We start from the raw sequence: 23,864 nt of genomic DNA, 5'->3' as shown, positions 1-23,864 counted from the left end.
TGATGCTACCTTAGAGCAATGCCATACAATAGATTATGTGTTTCATTTTGTACATTTTAGAGAATTAAAATATGTATATATGTTAAAACATCGTATAGTTGTTTCATGTTCATGATTTCAATATGCTTTTGTCTTTTCAAAATGCTGATTCTGAGATTGCACGTTTATGAGAGGTGATGGATGCTTTGTAAATGCTGTTGCAGGTTGAAGCTGATGATGTTTCAACGTATGTATCCACTGAAATACAACAAATTTTTAGACATGGCATAAAAAGTGTTACATATATATCTTACAATCCTACGGGTCAAGCAAATGTAGAGAGATCTAACAGGACTTTAAGGAAATTCTCATGGAACAAAAGGGAGATATGGAATCTCCAAAAATAGTTTAAATAATGCTTTACTGACTTTAATATTTTAAATGCCAATGAGACAGATAACACAGCTGCTGAAAATCACTCTATATTAGAAAAAACTGCTGAATTAGATCAATGTAAATATATAATAACCTCAAAATGTAAGGCAGGAAATACATGTTGGGGAAGATAATGTGCTCTTATTCCTCCAAAAAAAGAAAAGCTGTGGATTCCTTTCAAATTTATACAAATCAGATTTGACAAGGGGTCTCCATGAAGATCTTGGCTTCAGGCAGGAAGAAAGAAATCAAGAAGAATAAAGTAAGTAAAATATATGATAATCTCTCTACATGGAAACAGCTCTCAGACTGGCTGAGATATGAAAATGTTTTCAGCCAGAACTTGCACTATGCATAGCCAATAAGTCATTTTGGCTATTGAGCCCTCAAGGCTTATCATATCATCTTTTCAAATGGCATAGATGGGAATTTATATTACAGTTTGGTTATACAATCCAAACTATAAAGAAAAAAAGATTCCTTACCAGCACAGAGATCAGAGAATCATCTTTAACTAAATTGTGCAGGATGCACATTCCATGCATATCTTATTGCAGAAATGTATATTACCTGTGAGAGTTTATATGCTTGCAGACAGCAATGAAGTCAATATAGCCCCAACAAGATTCATTCTCAGGGATGCTGAGATACTGAGATATATTTATTTCAGCATCCTGCTTGATCCTACTTCAGACTGCTTCAATATTGTTTCCACAAAAAATTGTATCCGGACAACTTCAAAATGGCGAGCTAGATAAATCAGCACCACAGAATGTTCCAGTCAGGACTTCTATTAAGCCATGAACTTTCTCAGCATGCAAAGACTGAATAGCAAACACTACAGCTAGTTTTCTTAAAACTGAGAAATATCCCAATTTTAATGGGACCTCCCCACAAAATGAAAACTGATGCCCCAAATCAGTAGAAAACTTTTAAGAGAGCAACACCCCCATTCCCAAAAAGTGGGATGGATGGTGTTTGATTGTTCTTTGTGTGATGATCATTATTAAAGTGGGATTGGTGGCCACTTGTTAAATGATCTTGATCAAGAAAGAAACAAAATATGGGAAATTAGACTTAGGGATTTCTTTTTCTTTCTTTCTCTTTCCTCTATCCTTTCTCTCCTATCTAGTGTTTGGGGGAATAGAGAGGAAGACAGGTTGAAAAGAACAAAAGGGAGCTGGAATATAGGTATAATACAGGAATAATAGGAATGAAGGGTTGATTGTTGAATCTACTCTTAAACTAAAGAGATACTGCTAGCCAGAAATTTTACATTGGTATAGAACTTTATATTTATATTATATTATCTTTATATTATATCTTTTCTATATTAATAGAAAATTAAGGTTCTATTTCAAGAAACTGTAAGTTGAATAAACTCTATAACATTTTCTTCTTGAACATTACTGTATCAATGAGGCAATAATGTTGGAATGTCTGATTTCTCCAAATCATTAAAAGTTTATAAAAGTGAAAAAAAGAATATTAAGGTTCTATTTGATTACACTGGTATGGATCTTTGTATATTGATACAAACTTAATGTTATATTTGATTATGACATACTATGAATCTACATTTTAAAGGTATTGTCCTATGTAATTTTTAAAAATGTAATATTTAGTTCTAGTCCTTTTGAAAGACGCTATTAGACATTGTTTAGGATAATTAAGAAATGCAAGTTGATAGTTAGTCAAACTATGGTCATGTTAAATACTAGTTTAGTTAATTGCAGAAAGATGTTTTCTGGGTTGAACAGTAACTGTACTGGCAGGAGGGTAGATATTTTAAAGAGGCACATGTATCCAATGCTTTTCACTATCGAAGTATTGATACAATGAACCCAAAGAATGAACATTGCCAGGAGTCAGTCCCACCCTTGAGGAGGAGAATGGTTGAAGCCCTAGCACTGTCAAAGGAGGAACTTTCCTTCTCAGACTTCACACAGTTCTGATGACACAGTTCTGATGACATATGCATCTTTTCTGAATTTTTGTTCTGTTATAAAATTGTAAACTCACTACAGAAAATGGGGAAAGACAGGAAGAGTCTTTCTCTTTCTGGTATTGCCAAACATAAATCAAGTCATTTGCTTTGTCAGTTTGTTTCCTAATTTCTTCAAGGAAGGAATGAAATGATTTTCAATTGTGTGTGGCTGTGTAGGAATGGGTAAGTGGGTGTGCACATGCACGTTTACAAGCATTATGTGTTGAATATATGCACATTTTGTGAGTGGGCTGGCACAGGTGTGTGTGTGTGTGTGTGTGTGTGTGTGTGGTGCATGCACACATGTGTGAATCGGTGGACACATGTGAATGGTGGACACATATATGTTAGTAGGTGAGCACATGTGTGTAACTGGGTAGCCACATGTGTGTGATTGGGTGGGCACATGTGTGTGATCAGGTGGGCACATGTGTATGAATGGGTGGGTACATGTGTGTGAGTGGGTGAGTACATGTGTGTGAGTGGACAGACGAGGGTGTGAGGTTGCACACTCACATCTGTGCTCATCTACATTCATGAGACTGAGGGTGATCAAGAATCACCCTCCCTCTTTCACTTTACTGAGTCTGTATCTTTCTTTCTTCTTTTCTTTTTCTTTCCTTCTTTATTTCTTTTGGGAGGAAGATACAGATATATCAATAGGCTAAGATTCAAAAGCAAAGAACACCAATCAACATGAAAGCACATTGAGATATATTTACTTAAAATTTACTTTAAAAATTTAAAGTTAACAGTGAAAAAGCAAATTATCAATATATTTACTCAGTAAGTATATAAAGTCTAAAAAACTTAAGCCATCACCACTAAACACAGAAACAGGGGGAGGTATTTAAACACCAAATTCCAAATACAAATATATCAATTTGGACAGCAATTCTCTGAAAATGTGCTTAAACTCAATTTTTGGCATTTAAAACTATTTTCAGATAACATGAGTTAAAAACTGGGAAATATGGAAAATCATACTGTAGACAAGAAAGTAAGTTACCTGGAATTCTTATCATCTATTGGTAAGAATCAAAATGGCTTGACATTGGAAAGAACTTCTCAGGCATAGTGCTAGCTACATATCCACATACTTATAGAGTACCATAAGCTTACAGAGACCTGATCCTCCCTGCTGTCTCCACTGTGTCCACAAAAGATTAAATGATCTGTATGTCTACTTCATAATATCATTATTTGTGTACTTATAGACACATGTTCTGCCCCTTCACCCTGTGTAAGTTTATAACTTAATTACAAAATATATGTGAGTCTATGGAGTTTCAGAATAGCAATATAGTAGAGATAAATCTTAAACCAAATCACCAGCAGAAAGTAGGTATGAAATTTTTAAAATGTCTGTTGATGTACAGAATTCTCAAAAATCATGAAAATGAACATCCTTTATGCCTTACAAGATAGATGCTAACTGAGAGTATACAGACAGGAACAGTGGGCCTTAAGGTTCCCTGCACTGTTCTGTTTCTTCATCTGATTAGGTAGTATTGTGTGTTACTTTATTTCAAATTCATTGACCTTCACATTTTATAATTGTGAATTTCTACTGTCCTGTTGTAAGATAGGTTTTTAAAGAACATTTAAAAAAGAACAGCTCTGAGAGTGCAGCTCAAGTGTGTGTTGTGTAGCTTGTGCTAAGCCTGAGTTTCTTTCTTATCATCACTCACAGAACACATTCATATGGCTAATCTCACTACCCAACTTGCTCTAGGGTAGTGAGGCAAGATGTAATTCAAGCAGGCATTTAAGTGAGTCAGCGTTCACTCTTGGAAGCAAAGCAGTTTAACTACTGTGTCATCTCCCTGCCAAGGGCTTATTACTTAAGTGCCATCCTGTTACAAGGGGATGTACTTTACAGGAGGTCAGCTTGCGGGACATAAAGGAGATCACCAGTGAACCCTAGCTTGTCTTCTCTATTCAGGGACCAGTTTTATCTATGGAACTCCTGAATGGAAGCTGCACAAAGAGCTCTCTAACTTTTGATATTTCCTTGTTTTTTATTGAATAATCTAGTCAGAGCCTTACAAGCTTTAAACTATTTTAGTTTTCTTTAACACAGTGAAAGAAAAGAAAGAAGATATTTAGAAGTTTTCTAAATAAAGTAACAGAGAAAACAGAAGGAAGAACTCCTTGTTGGACCAAAGATAACTATTTTATTTTTTAATTATTATTTTAAATATTTTCTAATTATTATTACACTTAAATATAGTTTGAATACATTCTTCCCCTTCCTTAAGTCCTTGTATATCCTTTATCCCTCTCTACTCACCTAACTGTAAGAAAACAAAACAAAACCAAAATACACCCAAATCCTGAAAAAAAAAACAAGAAAACAAAATAAAACCATATCCAAAAAAAAAGAACAAGAAAACCCCAGCAAATTATAACAAAATAAAAGTACACACATACACACACACACACACACACACACACACACCACCATCACCACCACTACCAACGTGAACAACCTCAGGAGTCCAATTATATGTTGGTCAACTACTCCTAAACATGAGGCCTGTCCAGGAATGATTGATATATTCAATGTCACTCGCTCTATTGGAGAAAGATGCTTTTCTCTTTTCCAGCAGGTATAATTTAGTTGTTAACTTTTACCCTAGTAATTTGGTTTTCATTCGTTAATTTTCTTTAAATATAATGAAATAAAATATAATAAAGTAAAATGGAACCTATCACATTAAAATTCCCCAAACCAAGCCAATAGGAGGGACAGAGCCCAAGAGAAGGCACAAGAATTGGAGACCCATTCATATTTGCACACACAGGAATCCAATAAAAATACTAAACTGGAGGACCTGGTATAGACCCATGCAGACCCTATGGATGTTGCTTCAGTCTCTAGGAGTGCATATGATGATTTACGTTGATTTAGATAATTATGGTGATTTAGAGCAGTAGTTCCTAATCTCTCTAATATGTTGGCACTTTAATACATTTCCTCACATGTGGTGAACCCCAACCATAAAATCATTGTCTTGCTACTTCATAACTGTAGTTTTGCTACTCTTTGAGTCATGAATATCTTATATGCACAATATTTAATATGTGGCCCACAAAGGAGTCATGACTCACAGGTTGAGTTAGAGGGCCTTGATTCTTGGGTCTCCTTCATCTCCTCTGGCTTTTATTCTCTTTCCTACTCCTCTTCCATGGGGTTCTCTGAGCTCTGAGGGGAAGAACTTGATGGAAGCATCCCATTTAGGGCAGAATGTTCCAAGGTCTCTGACTGTTCATAATGTCTGGCTATGGGTCTCTGTATTTGTTCTAGTCTACTGCAGAAAACTTCTGTGCTGATAGCTGGTCTAAGAGTACAGGAGAATATATTTAGGAGTCATTTTATCATATTTTTTTACCAGTATTATTTGAATTTTCCCTGGGTCCTTGGGCATTCTTGGTCATTCAAGCAGTACGGAATCAATCTTATACAGTGTACCTTAAGCCATATCAGATATTGGTTGGTTATTCCCACAAGCTTTGTGCTCCCATTGCCCTAGCATATCTTGTAGGCAGGATACCGTTGTAGATAAGAGGTTTGTGCCTGGAATGGTGTCTAAGTTTCTCTTTTGAAAGCATGCACAGCACATTCCTGTACCAAAGACACTAGAAGATAGGGGTGAAGACTCTAGTTAGGCACAACTCAACTTTTTCATCTTTAGTGAGTTGTGCAGACATTATCTTCAGCAAAAGGGACTTTGTGTCCATTTGTGGATAGCAGTGTCATGTCAACACCCTGGGTTGTTTGGGAATTCACATGGAGCTTCTTTGACCAACAATTCTTATTTTTAATCTACCTGATATATGTAATCTGCAACTTAGTCTCTCTCTGCCTGACTTCCCCATTCAATAGATGGTTAAGTAATTTCTAGTTTCCTCAATAGCTGTTCCTTCATACACAAAAGAAACATTTCTAGCTTATATTGAGTCAGCTGCACCTCCATGTATGGAGACACCATCACACAAGACACATGGCATCACAATGGTGCTTTTTTATACAAGAACAAAATGATGACATTATCACTTCTAACCTCAGCCTGGAACACGCACTTATTTGCATCACATTGCATTGGGGTAGGAACAGTCTCCTAGGAACTACGATTAAAAGTATATGGGACAACCACCCCTGGGCATAGTAAGATTTAGAAGTGTTCTTGAAATTTTATAAAAGTCAAGTATTGCTTTTGGAATAAGGCCAAGGATGGCATTTATAGTTCCACTTCCAAATGATATTTAATGTGCAGGAATTATGAAACAATCAGTTATGGCAAAGGCCTTCATTGCTGATGAGACACACTCAGGAGGCAGCATCCCAGGATGCTGAGCATCATTTAGTCTACTCCTAACCAACAAAGGATTTGAGGAAGAGAAAGAAGAGACTTGGTCCCTATCTGGGCCACAGGCTGGCACTTTGGTAGGGTAAAAATAAGTCAGGACATGCAGGAAGCTCCGTACACAGAAATTTGTCTAGTTGTTCACTTTGTCACCTCACAAAATAATTAAACACTAATTAAGCTAGAAATAACATCTGAGAAAAACAGATGTAGTAATTGTGGAAAAGAGGAAAGCTGTACTTCAGGGACTGAGGCCCTGAAGTGCCTTCCCTTTCCCTCACAATGTGACAAACAAGAGCACCACAGATCCAGACAGTATAAATATGACCTGACAAGTGTCACCTTCCCAGAGCTGCCCCATGCCTTTCTGTATCACCAAGGACCAGGTGAGTACATGGAGGTAAGATCTTAGACCTCTCCAGCTGTGCCATGGAGAAATGCATTAAAGGTGAAGTCTCTATCTGACTAAGATGGGGGTAGTTGAGAGGTTCTGTGAGACTTGAGTCTCTCTTGTCTCTTCTTGCCCTGATTAGGCTGGTTCAGAAAGCTCAAAAGCGTCAAATTCCTGGAGATATAGAAATGGGACAGAAATGCTGAGGTATTGCTGTTCATCCTCAGAATAGAGTCATGACTGAGCTCTGGGTGTGGCTTTGCCTAAGGTTACCTCCTTACCTTTTAAAAAAGAATCAGTAAGATAGAGAAGATTTTTTGACATCTATCAAAAATTTGAGACAAGCATAAAGATACACTCCTGTAATATCAGCACTAGAGAGACTGAGGGAAGACAGTTGTCTAAGGCTATCCTGGTTTATGCAGAAAGACTGTTTCCAAAATAAGTAGACAAAGAAAAAAAAAGAAAAAAAATTTTTCCTCCATGCTTGCCAGCATTGTGACTCTAACAGTGTCACTAGTGTTTGTGAAGTTTGCATTTTTTGATTTTGAGGCATTTCCATTTTTCAAATATTGGCATATATTATCTTTAACAATAACTTTAAATTCCCAATTTAAAGGTTCTCCTGGATCCATCCTTATATTTTGTTGATTCTATCAGATATTATGAATACTCATCTCAGCTTCGGACACTGTTTTCCTGGTGGGTGTGTAGATGTATAAACGTCATTACCATTACCATCTTGAGAAGTCCTGCTATAAAAGGTCCAAGCTGTAAACTAGTACACCCAGAAACAGCTCATCTTAATTTTATCCCAGGACTAAGCAACAAAGAGCAATAAACTGTGTTTGTTTGTTTGTTTTTGTTTTTTCTTTTCGGTGAGCCAGAATACATGGATGTACCCTTCCCAGGGCTAGACCAGACAAAGTATCATCCATCTCTCAAAACACAAATCCATCCTGTCTTTTCAATTAATTTCCTAGCATTTCTAAAGACAATGTAGGAGAGAGTCACCTCTGTCTCTCCACTGACAGTCTACTTCAGCAGAAGGAAAAAATTATTAAAAGATTAGAAACTGATCGTAAATATGTTTTAAAGGCTAAAAATGAGAAGAGACTACTAAAAAATAAGGGATGCCCAGGAAACTAAGCAATAGAGAAAGATATATATTTCCCATCACGATTTAGAGTGAATTGATAGGATATTTTTATAGATTCCAATCACTGACTAAAACTTAATTTTTATTCTAAATATGTTAATGAATGTTGATATTCTTGGTATTTATGTTTGAAGTATTATTCACTGTACTTAGATGTTTAAGATGGTGTCATGATTGTTAGGATGCAGTAGAGGAAAACATGCAATGCAATAATTGATTTTTGGAGTCATAAAGTCTCCTAGACACAAAATGGAACAAAAAAAATCTCAGGTTCACACTTTTATGAAAGATGATCAGGACATAGACATTTAAATAAACCTGTGAATTTAACAGGAAGGAGAGCAGTGAACAGAGGCACTCTAAGTACTCAGAACACACACACACACACGGAGACACTTAAGCATCTATATTACTAGAAAAGTTGCACAAAGATTTCTACAAGTCCCTGAACAATGAAAATTGAGCTCCTGAACATGAAGGATAATATACTTTCAAGGTCTAAGTTCTAGATTAATCTGACATTTATGTAGGACAAAGCAGCCTGCCTGACAAACAGGTTGGAAAAGAAACAGGAGGAAAAGCAGGCTGTGAAGCAAATTGACATAACTGCTGTTCACAAGGCCCAACAGTGGTAAATGCCACCAGGACCTCTTAGATGGGAGAGTCCCTGCTCACAACTGTACCCCAACAAACTGTGCCTTATGCAGCCACATTGAGAACTCATAACTCATTCACTCTTCTCATGGTAGCACCTAACACCTCATCAATCTACTTCTTCCATCTACATCATCATCCCCTGGTCCAGAGCCGCTCCATGCTCCCTTAGGTGCCCTGAGGGAACTCATTTGGGTCACAGATGTCCTAAAGTCATCCACTGGGGTCATAGCTATCTGCTATCCAGTGCCTTAGGAAGCAACCCATAGCTCAGCTAGACATCCTCCATGGCTACAAACTGGTAGTTACATGAACTTTCAGGATATCCTTTGATGATTCACCTTAAGCTGCTGGACCCTATCTGGAACAATTATCCAATGTACATGATGTTGAAGACTACCTTTAAAAATACTCAGTAATCATGTGTATAGAGTGAAACCTTGAAATGGTCAAAATTAAAACATTTTAAATATTAAAATGTAAAAATGGAAGATACGAAGTTCATAGCCAAGAACAAATCTAGATATTGTTTACTAATCAAGATGCAAATAAGAAAAAAATATCAAAAAGGAGGAGAGATGTGGAATGTAAAGTTATTAAATCTGAGAGATGCTGCAAGTGTTGAGCAGCATGGTTTCCCAGTGTCTGTGTGTGATGTAGGGAAAGCAGACACATTCAGCATGAGCCTCGGGGTTTGTAATTTGGGTGGAGAAATATGACAAAATAGAATGAGAAACAGGAATAAATTTAGGTTGGGGAAATTTGGAAATAAATTGAACTATGAAGAAAGGTAACAAGGATACTGCATGTTTGCATACATACATACATACAGACAGACAGACAGACAGACAGACAGAGAAACTTGAATGAGTCAATTTTGCTGGTCTAGAGCTAAAAAAAAATTTCTTTAAAACTTAAAATCTTAGTTATCAAGGATCTGTTAGTACACACACACACACACACACACACACACACACACACACACACGGCACAGAGTTTCAGTAACCACATCTGCAACATTACATGTGCCCACCACTGCCTCTAGTACACTGGAAAATGCTATTGTGCAAAATGGGCTAAGATTCATGTCTAGCATTACTGATGCTTTCTTTAAAATGTATTTGCATACAAGGAAGGAAGAAATGATTTTGAAGCTTCTTAAGAAACTAACATTTCTCTTCATGACTGTGCTTGGCATTCTGGGGAACATGTCTGTTTCTGTGAATTATTTGTTCTGTTGGTGGGGAAGCTCTGAGAAAAAAACCCATACACCTTATTCTCATACACTTGATTTTTACAAATATAATAATTCTTCTTGTGAAAGGATTGCCTAAGACAATAGCAGCTTTTGGTTTTAGAAACTTCCTGGATGACATAGGCTGTAAGATCATTGCTTATCTGGAGAGAGTGGCCCGTGGCCTCTCCATCTGCACCAGCAGTCTCCTCACTGTGGTCCAGGCCACCATCATCAGTCCAAGAGCATCTGGGTGGAACAGACTCAGGCCAAAGTCTGCATGGCACATCTTTCCATTCTTCTCATTCTTTTGGATATTCAATTCTTTAATAAGTGTTAACCTAATCCATTCTACCACAAATAGAAGACTCAATGTATCACAACCTAAAAGTTATATCACCTATTGTTATTTTATCCAACCAAGTCAAAAAATAAAATGGATTGTTCTCCCTCTCATGGTTCTTAGAGATGCAGTGTTCCAGGGTGCCATGGGAGGGGCCAGTGGCTACATGGTATTTCTTCTCCACAAGCATCACCAGCATGTCCTCTACCTTCAGAACTCCAAGCTTCTCTACAGAACTCCCCCTGAGCTGAGAGCTGCACAAAGTGTTCTCCTTCTGATGCTCTGTTTTGTTTTCTTCTACTGGGCAGATTGTGCCTTTTCTCTATTTCTAACTCTCTCTTCAAATAACAATATCTTGATGATAAATACTCGGGATTTTCTGACCCTTGGATATGCAACTTTTAGCCCTTTTGTGCTAATTCACAGGGATGGGCTTCTATTTGAATGTTGGCATGCTCAGTGGAAGAAACTTGGAAAATGTCTCTCTCATCTATCTTTTTAATAAATGTGAAAGAACTGTCACTTCCACAATATTGTCAGTAAGACAAAATCCCACACAGCAGTTTGAACATGTGTTTATGCTCAAAAAAACAAAACAAAAAACAATTTTAGTGACTCAAGCCTTGTACTGAGCGAGATCTTAGCAAAGTACAATGATATAAAAAAATCTCATTCTTCGTTGGCCATTCTTTCTACAGGATTTCAGTTTTATTTTTATTTTCTTTACTTTTTAATATTAATTTACTGTGTATGAATAGCTTGTCTGCATTTATGACTGTTTATGCCTGAGACCTGTAGAGGCTAGAAGAGATCACCAAATACTCTGTAACTAACTGGATTTGACAAATAGTCCTGAAATAATATGTAGTTGCTGTGAATTGAACCTAAGTTCCTTCAGTGTCCAGCCAGTACTCTTAGGAGCTTTGCCATCTCTCCAGTACTGAGAAAATCACTTTAGCTAGGATTTGTAAAACTGGTTTTGCTCTTATTTTGACTGGAAATATGCAGGTAAGTTTCATAAACTTTATCAAAATTCACAATGATATGTGATCATGTTAATTCACAGTTTTCTTTATACATGACATTGCATTTGTTAAATATTAGGACCATGGGGCTATTTTATACTACTTTGAAGTACCTATAATTATCCATATATAGAAGAGATTTTATAGGACTATGAAAGAATGACATGTGTTGTACACTTAGTCAATAGGAGACCAATGCACCCATCACAGAGCTTAAATACCCTGAAACACTTCATTGGTATTGTATTCATGAAGGTTCTCTGCCGGAATAAAGACTGAAGATATGGGATAAACTACATAACAAATATACAGTAATGTTTTATTCGTGTATATAGTCCTATGCTGACTAAAATATGTGCAATTGCCTTTTCCCAAGATGAATCATGAAGTGACTAAAGTAGACCAAGGCTTGTTTGCAGCTGTCAGATCCTAGCCACAGCACCATCCAGCTCTTTATCACCAAAGAACTCTGAAACAATCTGATTCTGTATCCATTTAAACAGTGTATTCACTGGTTGATTTCTTAAATTGGACCCATAAACATTATTGACATGGTTTTAAGAAATTGATGGATACATTCTGAAACACAGTTATTGATATAATCATTGAAAACAAAATTGTAGTATTGTTAGAGGTGTATATATGCCTTATTTTGTAAAAAAAAAAAATTTGTCCATCATATCAGACTAGAACTATAAACATAGTGGGTATATCATGAATCTACTTTACAATATGAATAGGTATTTATTTTTGCATCTCTGCATAGTATATATAAAACTTTTAAGTTAGTGATGCCTATTGTGCTATAACTTATTAAATAGTTCTTTTTATAATATATGGTTTACTGTATTCATGTATATGTGCCTGTGTGAGAATATACCATATTTGTACAGGTATGTATATGGACCAGAAGAGGATGTTAGTTCCTAGGGAACCAAAGCTACAGGCAGTGATGAGTTCTGTTATGTGGCTGTTGGGTAATGAAGCAGGGTTCTCTGCAAGAGAAGCAGATCTCTTCACCTTCCCTCCAACTCCTTGTGTTTTTGATGTGTGACCTGTCTGTAGGTAACATCCATTGCTCATGTTATCCTCACAGCTCTTATATTAAAGCCCTTTTGTAAATGTCTGACATAAAGAGCCAGACAAATAAACACTTCCTAAAGTAGTTTGTGTAATTTGATTAAAAAAGAAGTGATATAAGAACATAGAGAAAGTGTGAAGAAAGATGTGTTTAATCTGGGTGATAGAGAGTTTGTTCAACATTAAGAATAGACAGGGGGCTGGAGAGATGACTTAGTGAGTAAAAGCACCTGCTGACACCTGGACAGAATGATCTGTCTCTGAAGAAGAAAACTGACTTCCACATGCATGCTGAGACCACACACACACAAACACACACACACACACACACACACACACACACACGAACCACACAAAGTAAACTTTGAATTTAATTTTAAAAGCTAAAAAATAGTAGATAGGAGTCTATAACTTTTTTAATAGCCTGAACAAAGATGGTCTAGAATCTGAGTGGCACATGGAGTTACTATTTTAAATTTCTCTCTAAAAGTCAGAGAAAATTGTATAAAACATAACAAAATATGGACTACAACATACATTAAAACTTTTAATACAGAATGGAAAAAGTCACGAATTGAATACTTAGTAGAAAGTGAAATCAACCTGGAAATGGGACTCTATTATGCCCTTCAGGAAATGCACAAGAGAACTGACAATTGGATTAATAAAAACATCACCTCAGACTTTCTCATTGCTTTATGCTGACACATCATTTGTGACTAGCATGAACATATAAGACAATATGAATGAAATAAATCTTCTACATGTAGACAGATGCCACATAATTTTAGTATTAATTGGAATGTAAATACAAAAGAGAGTAGAAAATCACAGCAGAACTAGGAACATCCTTTCCCACATGCTCTCCCACTGAGGCCACACAAGGTAGGCCAGTTAGGAACAACCAAATGACACCTCTTAAAACCAAAATGTTCTCTTGTTATCTTTAGATGCTAAACCTAAAGCCCAAGTTGGTCCTTGAGCTAGTTCATACCATTAAAATGTAAGTGGAAAAAGATGAGTTTGGCAAAACTGGAAATTAGTTACAGTAACTTGGTGGCATTTTTGAGTGTTCTTACTGTTGTTGTTGCTGCTGGTGTTTTTGTTGTGGTGACTGTTGTTGCTGCTGCCACTGTTGCTGTTTTCTTTCTCAATACATGTTCGCTTGGAGGCCAGGAATTAAACCTCAAATATTTCATTTCAGTACCACTGCACAGCCCCTCAAGGGCCACCCTCTTGGCTATACCCTTGACCAAGCCAGCTCAGTCAGTCAACAAGGTCTCAAGGGTGGGAAGGAGGAAGGAAAGGAGGGAGGGAGGGATGGAAAGAACAAGTGAGGACTGAAAAGAAAAAGACAATTAGACAACATTATAACAGGACTCCAGCCAGTGCTGAGGCTGAAGTGAGTTTATTTTTCTCCTGTCTGCTTTTATACCATTGTAGGTACTTACAGAGAATAAAGTCAGTTTTCAGATCAAAGACAAAGTAGCCAAAAAAACAAACAAGGCATAAACAGAGTAGTTAAGGAACTAACAAAGCAAAAACAAAGGTCCCAAGAACACTGAATTCAGAGTCTTAACAAGACCCATCAAGATACAAAGAACACATTCCTCACCTGTATTCATCTTGAACCTACTTCCTTGCCCTAGCCCAATGACAAATTCTTGCTTGAGCCTTTTTCTTTGTCCTAGCCCAATATTAAATTCCTGCCAAATTCCTAGAAGGCAGCCTGAAACTTTTCTGATGACCCTCTAGTCTATTTGATTTTGTTTCAACAAGAGAATCCTTTCAACATCTTTGGGTGGTTCAGCTTTAACTGTTGAACGATAATACTGGAAAATTCATCTTAACACAATACAAAGGCCTGCGAATTCCATAATATTAAAGCATAGAATCAATTTGGGAATCATATAAATCTTAGGAAATTATAAGACTATGAAATGAAGACACACAAATTAGAAGAGAAAAAGGCAACCCTAGGTAGGAGTCAACTTGCTTACCAAAAGGGAAGACAACAGGAAAAACTGAATCACTGTAGTGGTCCAGTGAGATGGCTCAGCAAGGAAAGCATTTGCTGCCTAGCCTGGCAAACTGACTTCCATCCTAAAACTACATGCTAGAAAGACAGACCCAATTTCACTGTTCTCCAACTTCAACACACACACACCATAAAACAGGTTTGTGACAACATATACACATGGCACCCTGAAACATAGCATCTCTCAAAAACATGAGAGAGTATAAGGAGCAGGCCCTTAAACAGGACCAACTCCATTTTTTAATAGGAAACTTGTAAAGACATTCTGGTACTTGTAGAGACTAGTCTGGTCCTTGTAAAGGCAAGTCTGGAAATGAAGCTGTGCTTCGATAACCAGACAGGAGTGGTTATCTGCTATGCACGTCAGGAGTAACACCAAATCCAACATAAAAAGAGGAGTCCATCTGGAGCACATCATTCACACTTGTAGCCATGACTAGCCGATGTGATCCTCCAGACAAAGCCTCCTCAGCACCTGGTCATCAAAGAGTTAACCGAGAGATCAATGCCTCCAGCTTCTTCTTGGTCAAGCATCTTTTGAGGTTGAGGTCAAATGAGCAATTCAACTATCTGGAAGCCACAGCCTGACCCCGCCTTCCTGGACTCCAGACCTGTAACCCAAAACCAACATAATGACTCAGGTTGTATAATGATGAATGAATGATGTGGTTTTTGCTATGCTTATTTCTTTGGTAGTTAGCAATTTATTATTTGTGTTCATTGTGTATATTGTTAGAGGCAATGCATAGGATTGTAGCAATATCTTGTGGTAGAATATATAGGAAATGTGGCAATATCTTGTTGTAGCAATAGCATTAGCATTGATGATAAAGGAGTAACTGAATCCCACAATCTCTGTCTTTGGCGTCTCTCTCTTTCCTCTTGAGGAGCTGATGATCTCACAGTCAAATCCAGTATATGATCCCTGAGTAGAGCAGAACCTGTTGCTCCTCTCCCCGAGGGGGATTTTAACCCCTTAACAGATAAGAGTCCCTGCTCGAGACAGAGAGAGAAAAAAATTCATTTTATTTTCTGACTTTATAGCATAAAATGACAATAGCTGTAGCCCTTCTTAATCTGTGATATATTCAGCATTGTAGATTTGATTGAAGGGATTGGATTCATACTTACTAAACTCATTAAATATTCAAAATAAAACAAAGTATATTACCACAAAGAATTTAGTGAAAAACAGACACAAAGACACACAGTAATACTGATGATTACTTTTAAAGAATGGTTCTTAAATACCTGCTGCTGGTTTCCATAAACAGTAAGTACCTCATCTGCCTGATTCTGCAAAGAAGCCTGTTTAGTATGTGCTTTAGGCTCCCTAGGAATAATGTACATGGGAGAAAAATGAGAAAGGAGGGTTTTTAGGCTTAGATTTTTGAAAACCTACTTTTAATAAAAGTTCTCAAACACTTTGACCCCTCCTTCTAGCCTACCATCCAAAGGTAGGGGAGAAAAGATGGTAAACAGGACAAGGGGATGTGGTCCTGTTCAGAAGTATTTCTTTCAGATGATTCCAATCTCTGTATTGTCAGGATACCAGCAGTTCAGTGAAATAGTGTCAGGATACCAAACACAAATCAGCAGCAGACCATGATCCAGCAGAAACTGCCAGGCCTCCACCAAATTGGCAGGAATCAGCAGGAGTGACCAGGACCAGATGGGACATCAGGAGAAGTTCTCTGCCATGCCTCTTTCAATGAAATGAAGATTAGCTAAAACAAAGACACAAGACCAATAAAATGCTGCAGGGCTAGCTATGGGAGCACACCACCACTGTCCATTGATTCCTATTTATACTCTCTCCAACATCACGTGTCCTCCCATAAGTCTTGCCTTAGCAAAATACCATGTGAGTCTCTATCACCTGACATATCCAGAAACTTCCACTTCAGAAAGTATCAGGATACCTAGTTCATCTGGGTTCAGCTTATAGGGCAGAGTGGAGGTAACCAGTGAGAGTAACTAACTCCTGGCAGCAGAGGGGTCTTCTGTGGTCATTACATGCTACTGTTTCTAAAAGTGCTAGGGAACCTATAAGGATAAATAAATACATTTCAAGCACATTCAAGATCATGAGGAATGGTCACAAAATATGCAGAAAAGTACAAAGATAAAATTCTCCTTCAAAAGGTACTGTGTGGACTTAATACTCCAGGTAAGGCTCCAACTCACAATCTAGCTCTCACTCCTGGACACACTGTTATGGAATTACTTCACACCAACAGATGGACCAAGAAAATCCACAAGCCCAGGGAACCTTACCAGCCTTGGACTCAAATTTAGAGAGTCACAAAACTTTCTTCCCAGGGAGCTATAAGCAGTAAGCACTTGCTGGATTTAGAAGACATGTTTTGTTTTGTTTGTTTGTTTGGTTGGTTGGTTGGTTGGTTGGTTGGTTGGTTGGTTGGTTTTTGGCTTTTGGGTTTTTTTTTTTCATGAAACATTGCCTCCAAATTGGGCATGGAATGCCAGTGTGCCACTTAGTTTCTTGTCAGGTTGACACACACTGGTGTCATCTGAGAAAAGGAACCTCGATTATGAAAATGCCTCCATCAGATTGACCTATAGGCAAGTCAGTTTGGAAATTTCTTGATTAATGATTGATTTGGGGAGTTGGATCTGGTCCATACTGGTTGATAACCTATCTGGGCATGTGGTCCTGCTTACAAAAAAAAGGGGGGGAGGAAAGAAAGAAAGAAAGAAAGAAAGAAAGAAAGAAAGAAAGAAAGAAAGAAAGAAAAGAAAAGAAAAGAAAAGAAAAGAAGAAAAGAAAAACAAACTGAAGGAGCCATGGAGAGCTGGACAGTAATAAGCATTCCTCTGTGGTTTTGTTAGGGGAGGGAGGCGGATCAAGTCCTTCTCAGAGGTCCTTGTGAAAGGATGAAGTAAAATTTGGTTTTGCATCTTTTACTAGGAACAGACTTGGCAAGGCCTGTCTGATGCTGGAACCAGTGCCTAGTGGAAGTCATGGTTGTGATTTCTAGAAAGACAGCTCACCCTCCTGGGCTGGGATTATTAGTCCTAGGGCCACTGTGTCTGTAGTATCCTATGTACTCTTTGCCAACATTGTCTGTGAAATAGAAAATGTCATTTGACAAAGACTAGGTGGAGAAATTGCATTATTCAGTCAAAAAATGTTAAATCAGCAAAATAAAAAAAAAACATGGGGTCTGGGGTACTATAAAAAAATACCAACTTACAGTTCAAACCTTAGAAGAAAAAGAGACTCAAGTCAAAGACAGAAAATATTTTCCAGAAAATATTATAGAATAAAACTTCTATAATATAAGGAAAGAGATGCTTACCAAGGTATAAAAGAAGTATACAATTCATCAGACATCACAAGGAAATAAATACCCAATGTCATATAATGGTCAAAACCCCAAATATGTAGGACATAGAAGAATATTGGAATCTGAAAGACATAAAGATGAAGTCTTTATAAATGGGGACACATCAAATTAGCAACCAATTTTTCTATGAATTTGGACTAGAAGGTTTTGGGTCAATGTTACAGGAATTTTGAAAGAACACAGATGTCATCCCAGACAACAATACCCAGCAATTCTAACAATCAAAAATAAATGATAAAGGAACGTTTTCATAACAAAAACAGATTCAGTTAATTTATTGTCATGAAGCCAACCCTACAGATGATACTAGAAAGAATACTCAAGTCTGAAGAGGTGGCTAGGCACACCTGTAGGCTTATATTTTTCAAAACCTACTTTAATAAAGGTATGTAAATTCTTTAGCCTCCTTTCTAGCCCACCACCCACCAGAGGTAGTGAGAAGGAAAGTGAATAGGACAAAGGAGAATATGGACCTCTTTAAAACTAGTTCTTTGAGGTGAATCCAATCTGGTGTGAGGATATCAGCAGTTCAGATGTAGCAAAGACATCTTGTGTGCTCAGGTGTGTGTTTGGGATATGCTCAGAAAGTAGAGTGTAGAGTGTTGGACATAACTTATATCCTCCGTAGAAAGAAGGACTTGAGAAAGAGAACAGATCTCTTTCTGTATCAGAAGCAGGCCTCTATTCTGATTCATACATTTAGTTTAGAAATGTAAAGACAAGATCAGAAACATGGATATTCTAGACATAGAAGGTTGGTTGTTGTTCACTTTGTCCCTTCATGTGTTTCTATCATATAGTGAAAATGTAATTAATCAAGAAGTAGCACTTGAGGTAAACAAATGTAGTCATTGAGGAGGGAAAGGAAAAGTCATCCTTTAGGGACTAAAGTTCCACAGAGGTCTTCCTTCTCCCTGACACGGTGATATGTTAACATCTTGAGGATACTTTATGGTGACAAGTGCTCTGCAAACACCTAATGTACAAATGTGACCTGGGAAGCCTCACTTGCCAGAAGACCCAGAGCCTGTCTGCCCCAATCAGTGTGGTGAGTAATGTTTCAGTTTTGTTCATTCACATGTGCATGCAATATTTTGCTTAATGGCACATCTTCCTTTCTTTGACTAAGCTAAGGTGTAGAGGAGAGATTCTGAACCTGATAACCTCCACTCTTCTTCTGACACTTAAAGTGCAGAATAACTGTGGCCAGTTCCAGGAGACCTGGTCCCAGGAAGCACAGTTATGTCAATCCCTTTGTTTAGGGTCTGTGGTCATGACAGAGTTTTGGGATGAATCTTTGCTTGATGCTCCTTCCTTTCTTCCAATAACTAGAACTAAATAGAAGCTTTTCTAATTTCTGTGGATAGCATCTTTTTTTTTAATAACCTCAAAGTTCACTTTCCATATAAAGTTGACCAATTTGCTCCTTCTTACAGAGTGTTCAGTTGGTTAGTCTGTATGTTAAGTGGGTTACATATACAGGGTGGCAGTTTGCAGCTGATGTGTGACGTCATCACATCCAGAGTAGGAATTTTCACGTAAATTTGCATGTGTTTTATCCCTGCTTTTCCCCAGTCTGTACCATTAGAATGGTGAGGATATGATTGATGCAAGCTGATTTCAGTTCAGGCTGGGATAGGGTCTGATTCTTATGTAGATGCTGTGTCCTGAGTTGCTTTCCCTGTGTACATTTGTAAATTTCCAGGGCCTCAGTTCCTACATCATGGTTTCTAACAGTTTCATATTTCATATGTGACGTATAAGGAGTGTGTATATAGTTTCTGTCCTCTATTTGAGGCTATGTTTTCTACATTTTTAGCTGATGCTGCCTGATTTATATTTAGATTCTTTCCTTTATCCCATTGATCTGTAGCTGGTTTTCTGGGAAGATCTTGTTTGTATTGCTAGTGTACTTTGAAATTAGGCTATGTGATACTTCTAGCTTACCTCATTTATGGTTCCTGTTTGTGGGTTTTTTGTTTTTTCTTTTTCTGTGTGTTTATATCTCTATATGCATTTTAGACTATATTTTCTAGCTCTGTGAATAATGTTATGAATCCTAGACTGGCCTCCAATTCACCATCTTCTGGTCTCGGCTCCCTGAGGGCTAGCACTACAAGTGTTCCTCTCTCACCTGGGAAGGCATTGGTGTCTTGTCAGGGAGCACATTGGATATGGAGAGCGACCCCTGCAGTGATACTGGTCCTGCTGCATTATGGACTTTGGGAGGACTTTCTGTCTGCTGAGGTTCCACCACAGAAATCTTCTACCACTGAGATTAGGTTGACTTAGGTTGGCAATCTGTGTATAAGGTTCACGTGACTTGCTGTTCTCCCTAAAACCAGAAAGATTGGTTTTTTGAAGCAAATGTATGCAATCAATACTGGTCCTGAAAGAAATAGAGGACAACATTCTGTCTCACATCTCTACAAACTTTATAACATACAAAATTGTTACAGTAAGGCACTATGCTGGAAATCTACATCCTCTCTCCCTCTCCCTGTCCCTCTCCCTCTCCTCTCTCCCTCTTTTCTTTCCCTCTCCTCTCTCTCTCTCCCGCTCCCTCCTCCTGTGTATGTGTGTTTCTAGATTGCAATTTTCTCCTTTTTAAATGTGGATCAGGATGGCTCACACCTGTAAGTGGTTAAGGGAGAAGAACTGCTGTAAGTTTGAGGCCAGTCTATTGTAAGAAATAATGCAAAACAGAAAGATTGAGACCTCTTATATGGACTTACTGCATTTGCACCCGAATTTTCTTCATGAGAACACATGAGTCTTCTCCAGCTCAATTCACTGGTGCTAAACAGAAGAAGGCATCATCTAAACCATACTTTAGAATTTAGAATGGCTAGTGAAAGGGAAGGATAGATAAAAATTTAGGGGAGAGGATGGGGGTAAAGCCTCAAAGAAAAGCAAATATAGCAGCTTCCCATCCAATTTTACACATCCCCCCTCCTGCCTCCTTTGGCTGGCTAGTGTTGTTTGTTTTAGTTTAATTTAAACATTGTGCATGTTTTTGTTCTCTTTTTTTAGCTGGTACTATAACAGTGATGTTGATTTTTGTACGCTGAATATATATTTTGTGGCTTTCTGAAGTCATCCATCACATCTTCAGGAGTTTTCTGATATAATGCTTATGGTCTTTTAAGTATAGGTTGTCATGTGCAAATAAAAACATCTGTATATCTTCATTTCTTTATTTCTTTCAATGTCTTTCTCTTGCTTATTACCTAGCTAAGATGCCAAATACTGGACAGAAGAGGGTACAAGGTATAAATGTGTAAAAATGACACACTACACTTATTGTTCTCTAAAATTTGTGTATGTGCTTATGAACAAAACAAATCCATTCATGGATGTCTTTGTCTCATTCAGCTGTATATAGTGGGTCTTATCTAAAAAGGTTTATATTTGACTGGGTGTTGAGGAACTACAGAAAACCAGTGAATTTTTCTAAGTAGTAAAATCACTACCATTGTGTCTAGCTATATAGCTTGTCTCTGGGTCAGGATCCTCACTAGGTAAAATGAAACAATATATATATGTAATTGGCTAAAACTATGGAGAGAGTTACTTTCAGTCTGTCTCTAGATTACTTTATAGTGGCCCTAAATGTTGCAGAAAGTATGAAACAAAGTTAGAAAACATGCACACTTACATAGCTATTGGCCTCCATTTCCAGAGTTGATATTACCCTGTCTCCTGGAACCAGAGTCCAGGGCTTTGGGAGTTGACAACAGCCACTCTCAAAATAATAGTCCAAGTAGAATTTTGGGCTCACTGAAGATAATTTTGAAAATATTTTTAAAAAGGATTTATTCATTATATGAGTGCTCTATCTGTATGTCCTCCTGTGTGCTAGAAGAGGACATAAACACCCCATTACAGATGATTGTGAGCCACCATATGGTAACTGGGAATTGAACTCAGGACCTATGGAAGAACATGCAGTGCTCATAACCTCCAATCATCTCTCCAGCTCCTAATTTTAAAATCGAAATGTATGTAGCTCATTACAAAACTATAGAATCGGGTTTGGTTTTTAATATGAAGCTATAGAAATACTGGGGCCTAAGCATCAAATATACAATAAGAAGTAAGAAACAGAAAATTCTACACTCATCAAATTGAAGGACATAGTGGAACACTGGGCATATAGTAGATGTTGTAGGAATCAAAATATGGTTAAATATGAGAGGTGTTCAATATGATAAAATGATAGAACTTCACAGATATTTGTATATGCCACATGGATTAGGCAGACAGGCTAATACCAGCTCAGGATTTACAGAAATGAATTACAGCAATGTTATAGAATGAAACACAAAATGCTTGGCAAAATACTGAATGAGGCCATTGGTGTTAATGCAGCCATGCTGAGATAGAATATAGATGAGATATATCAATATTTGAACAAATAGATTCAAGTTTGTATTGTAAGTTAAATATATAGCTTGGAAATTTAGACTTTGGAAAACAAGACTGATAGCATTTGAGTCAACATAGCATAACTCGATAACCTTATCCTCCAGAAATGTAAACTGATTGAAGAGATATTTTCTCTTACCTATCATGGCTTAATGATGATTTCCTCAAAAAGGTGTTTGTGGGATTAAATACTCCTGCCTCAGATCTAAGGATGGTTTTGGACCCTGTCAAGGGCACAGTCTTCCTCTGTCTCACTGGACTTGGCACCATGGGAAACAGCTTAGTTTTTGTGAGTTACATCCGCATGTTCCAAAGCACTGAGAAGAAACCTATCCACCTCATTCTTGCTCACTTGACACTTACGAATATCATAATGCTTCTTTCAAAAGGGATGCCAAAGACAATAGAAGCCTTTAATTTTGGAAACTTCTTAAATGACACCAGTTGTAAAGTTGTTGTTTACCTGGCAAGAGTGTCCCGGGGTCTCTCCATCTGCACCAGCAGTCTCCTCACTGTGGTCCAGGCCATCACCATCAGTCCCAGACACTCCATGTGGCAGAGGCTCAACCTAAAGACTCCACAGCACATTCTCTCCTCACTGCTCTGCCTGTGGATACTCAATTCCTTGGTCAGCATGAACTTACCATATTACATTAAAAGTGTCAACAGTATGAACATAACACAGTTTAAGAAAGTTGGCAACTATTGCTATTTTCTGCCAGAAAGCTGGATAACAAGATGGATTTTTCTCACTCTCATGGTCCTGAGAGATGCAGTGTTTCAGGGTGCAATGGGAGGGGCCAGTGGCTACATGGTATTTCTTCTCCACAAGCACCACCAGAACATCCTCTACCTTCTCAACTCCAAGCTTCTCTACAGAACTCCCCCTGAGCTGAGAGCTGCCCAGAGTGTCCTTTTTCTGATGGTGTGTTTCCTTTTCTTTTATTGGGCAGATTGTTTTATTTCTTTATACTTTACTTTTTCTATAGAGAATTATTCCACGGTACTATATGTTCCAGAGTTCCTAACTCTTGGTTATGCAGTTCTCAGCCCCTTCATGCTGATTCATAGAGATGGACATGTGATTAAATGTTGTCATACTCATTAAGAGAGATTAAGCATTGAAAAATAACCATTGATCATTTTAGCATGTAAAGTAGAAAACTTGATAATTTTGTTTTTGTGCATGTAATACATAATCTAAAAACATTTCAAGTACATAAAGGTGGATTCACAGGCACAGATTGGTGACAGTGCTTAGCTAATAATGAGACAGAGGAAAATTTACCTGGCAACTGTCTCAACTGTCTCTTTCTCCATCTTGGCATCCTTTATGAAATAGCTAATAGTCTCTTGTGTCTAGAAAATCATTC

At 37.6% G+C, this 23,864-nt stretch overlaps 1 protein-coding gene and 1 pseudogene across 1 annotated transcript; both read left to right on the top strand.

The window, feature by feature from the left end:
* Nucleotides 1-7,165: 7,165 nt before the first annotated feature.
* On the top strand, nt 7,166-10,900 carry LOC114628364 (annotated as a pseudogene).
* Nucleotides 10,901-22,702: 11,802 nt separating this feature from the next.
* Nucleotides 22,703-23,599, top strand: LOC114628280 (putative vomeronasal receptor-like protein 4). Its single transcript, XM_028776250.1, has one exon. It carries the CDS (start codon nt 22,703-22,705, stop codon nt 23,597-23,599), a length of 897 nt encoding a protein of 298 aa, XP_028632083.1.
* Nucleotides 23,600-23,864: the final 265 nt, after the last annotated feature.

The sequence above is a fragment of the Grammomys surdaster genome, unplaced genomic scaffold (genome assembly GCF_004785775.1).
Source record: "Grammomys surdaster isolate TR1022 unplaced genomic scaffold, NIH_TR_1.0 267, whole genome shotgun sequence".
Classification (NCBI taxonomy): Eukaryota; Metazoa; Chordata; class Mammalia; order Rodentia; family Muridae; genus Grammomys; species Grammomys surdaster.
Note: the sequence above shows the minus strand (reverse complement) of the source record. Positions and strands in the feature narration are given on the sequence as shown.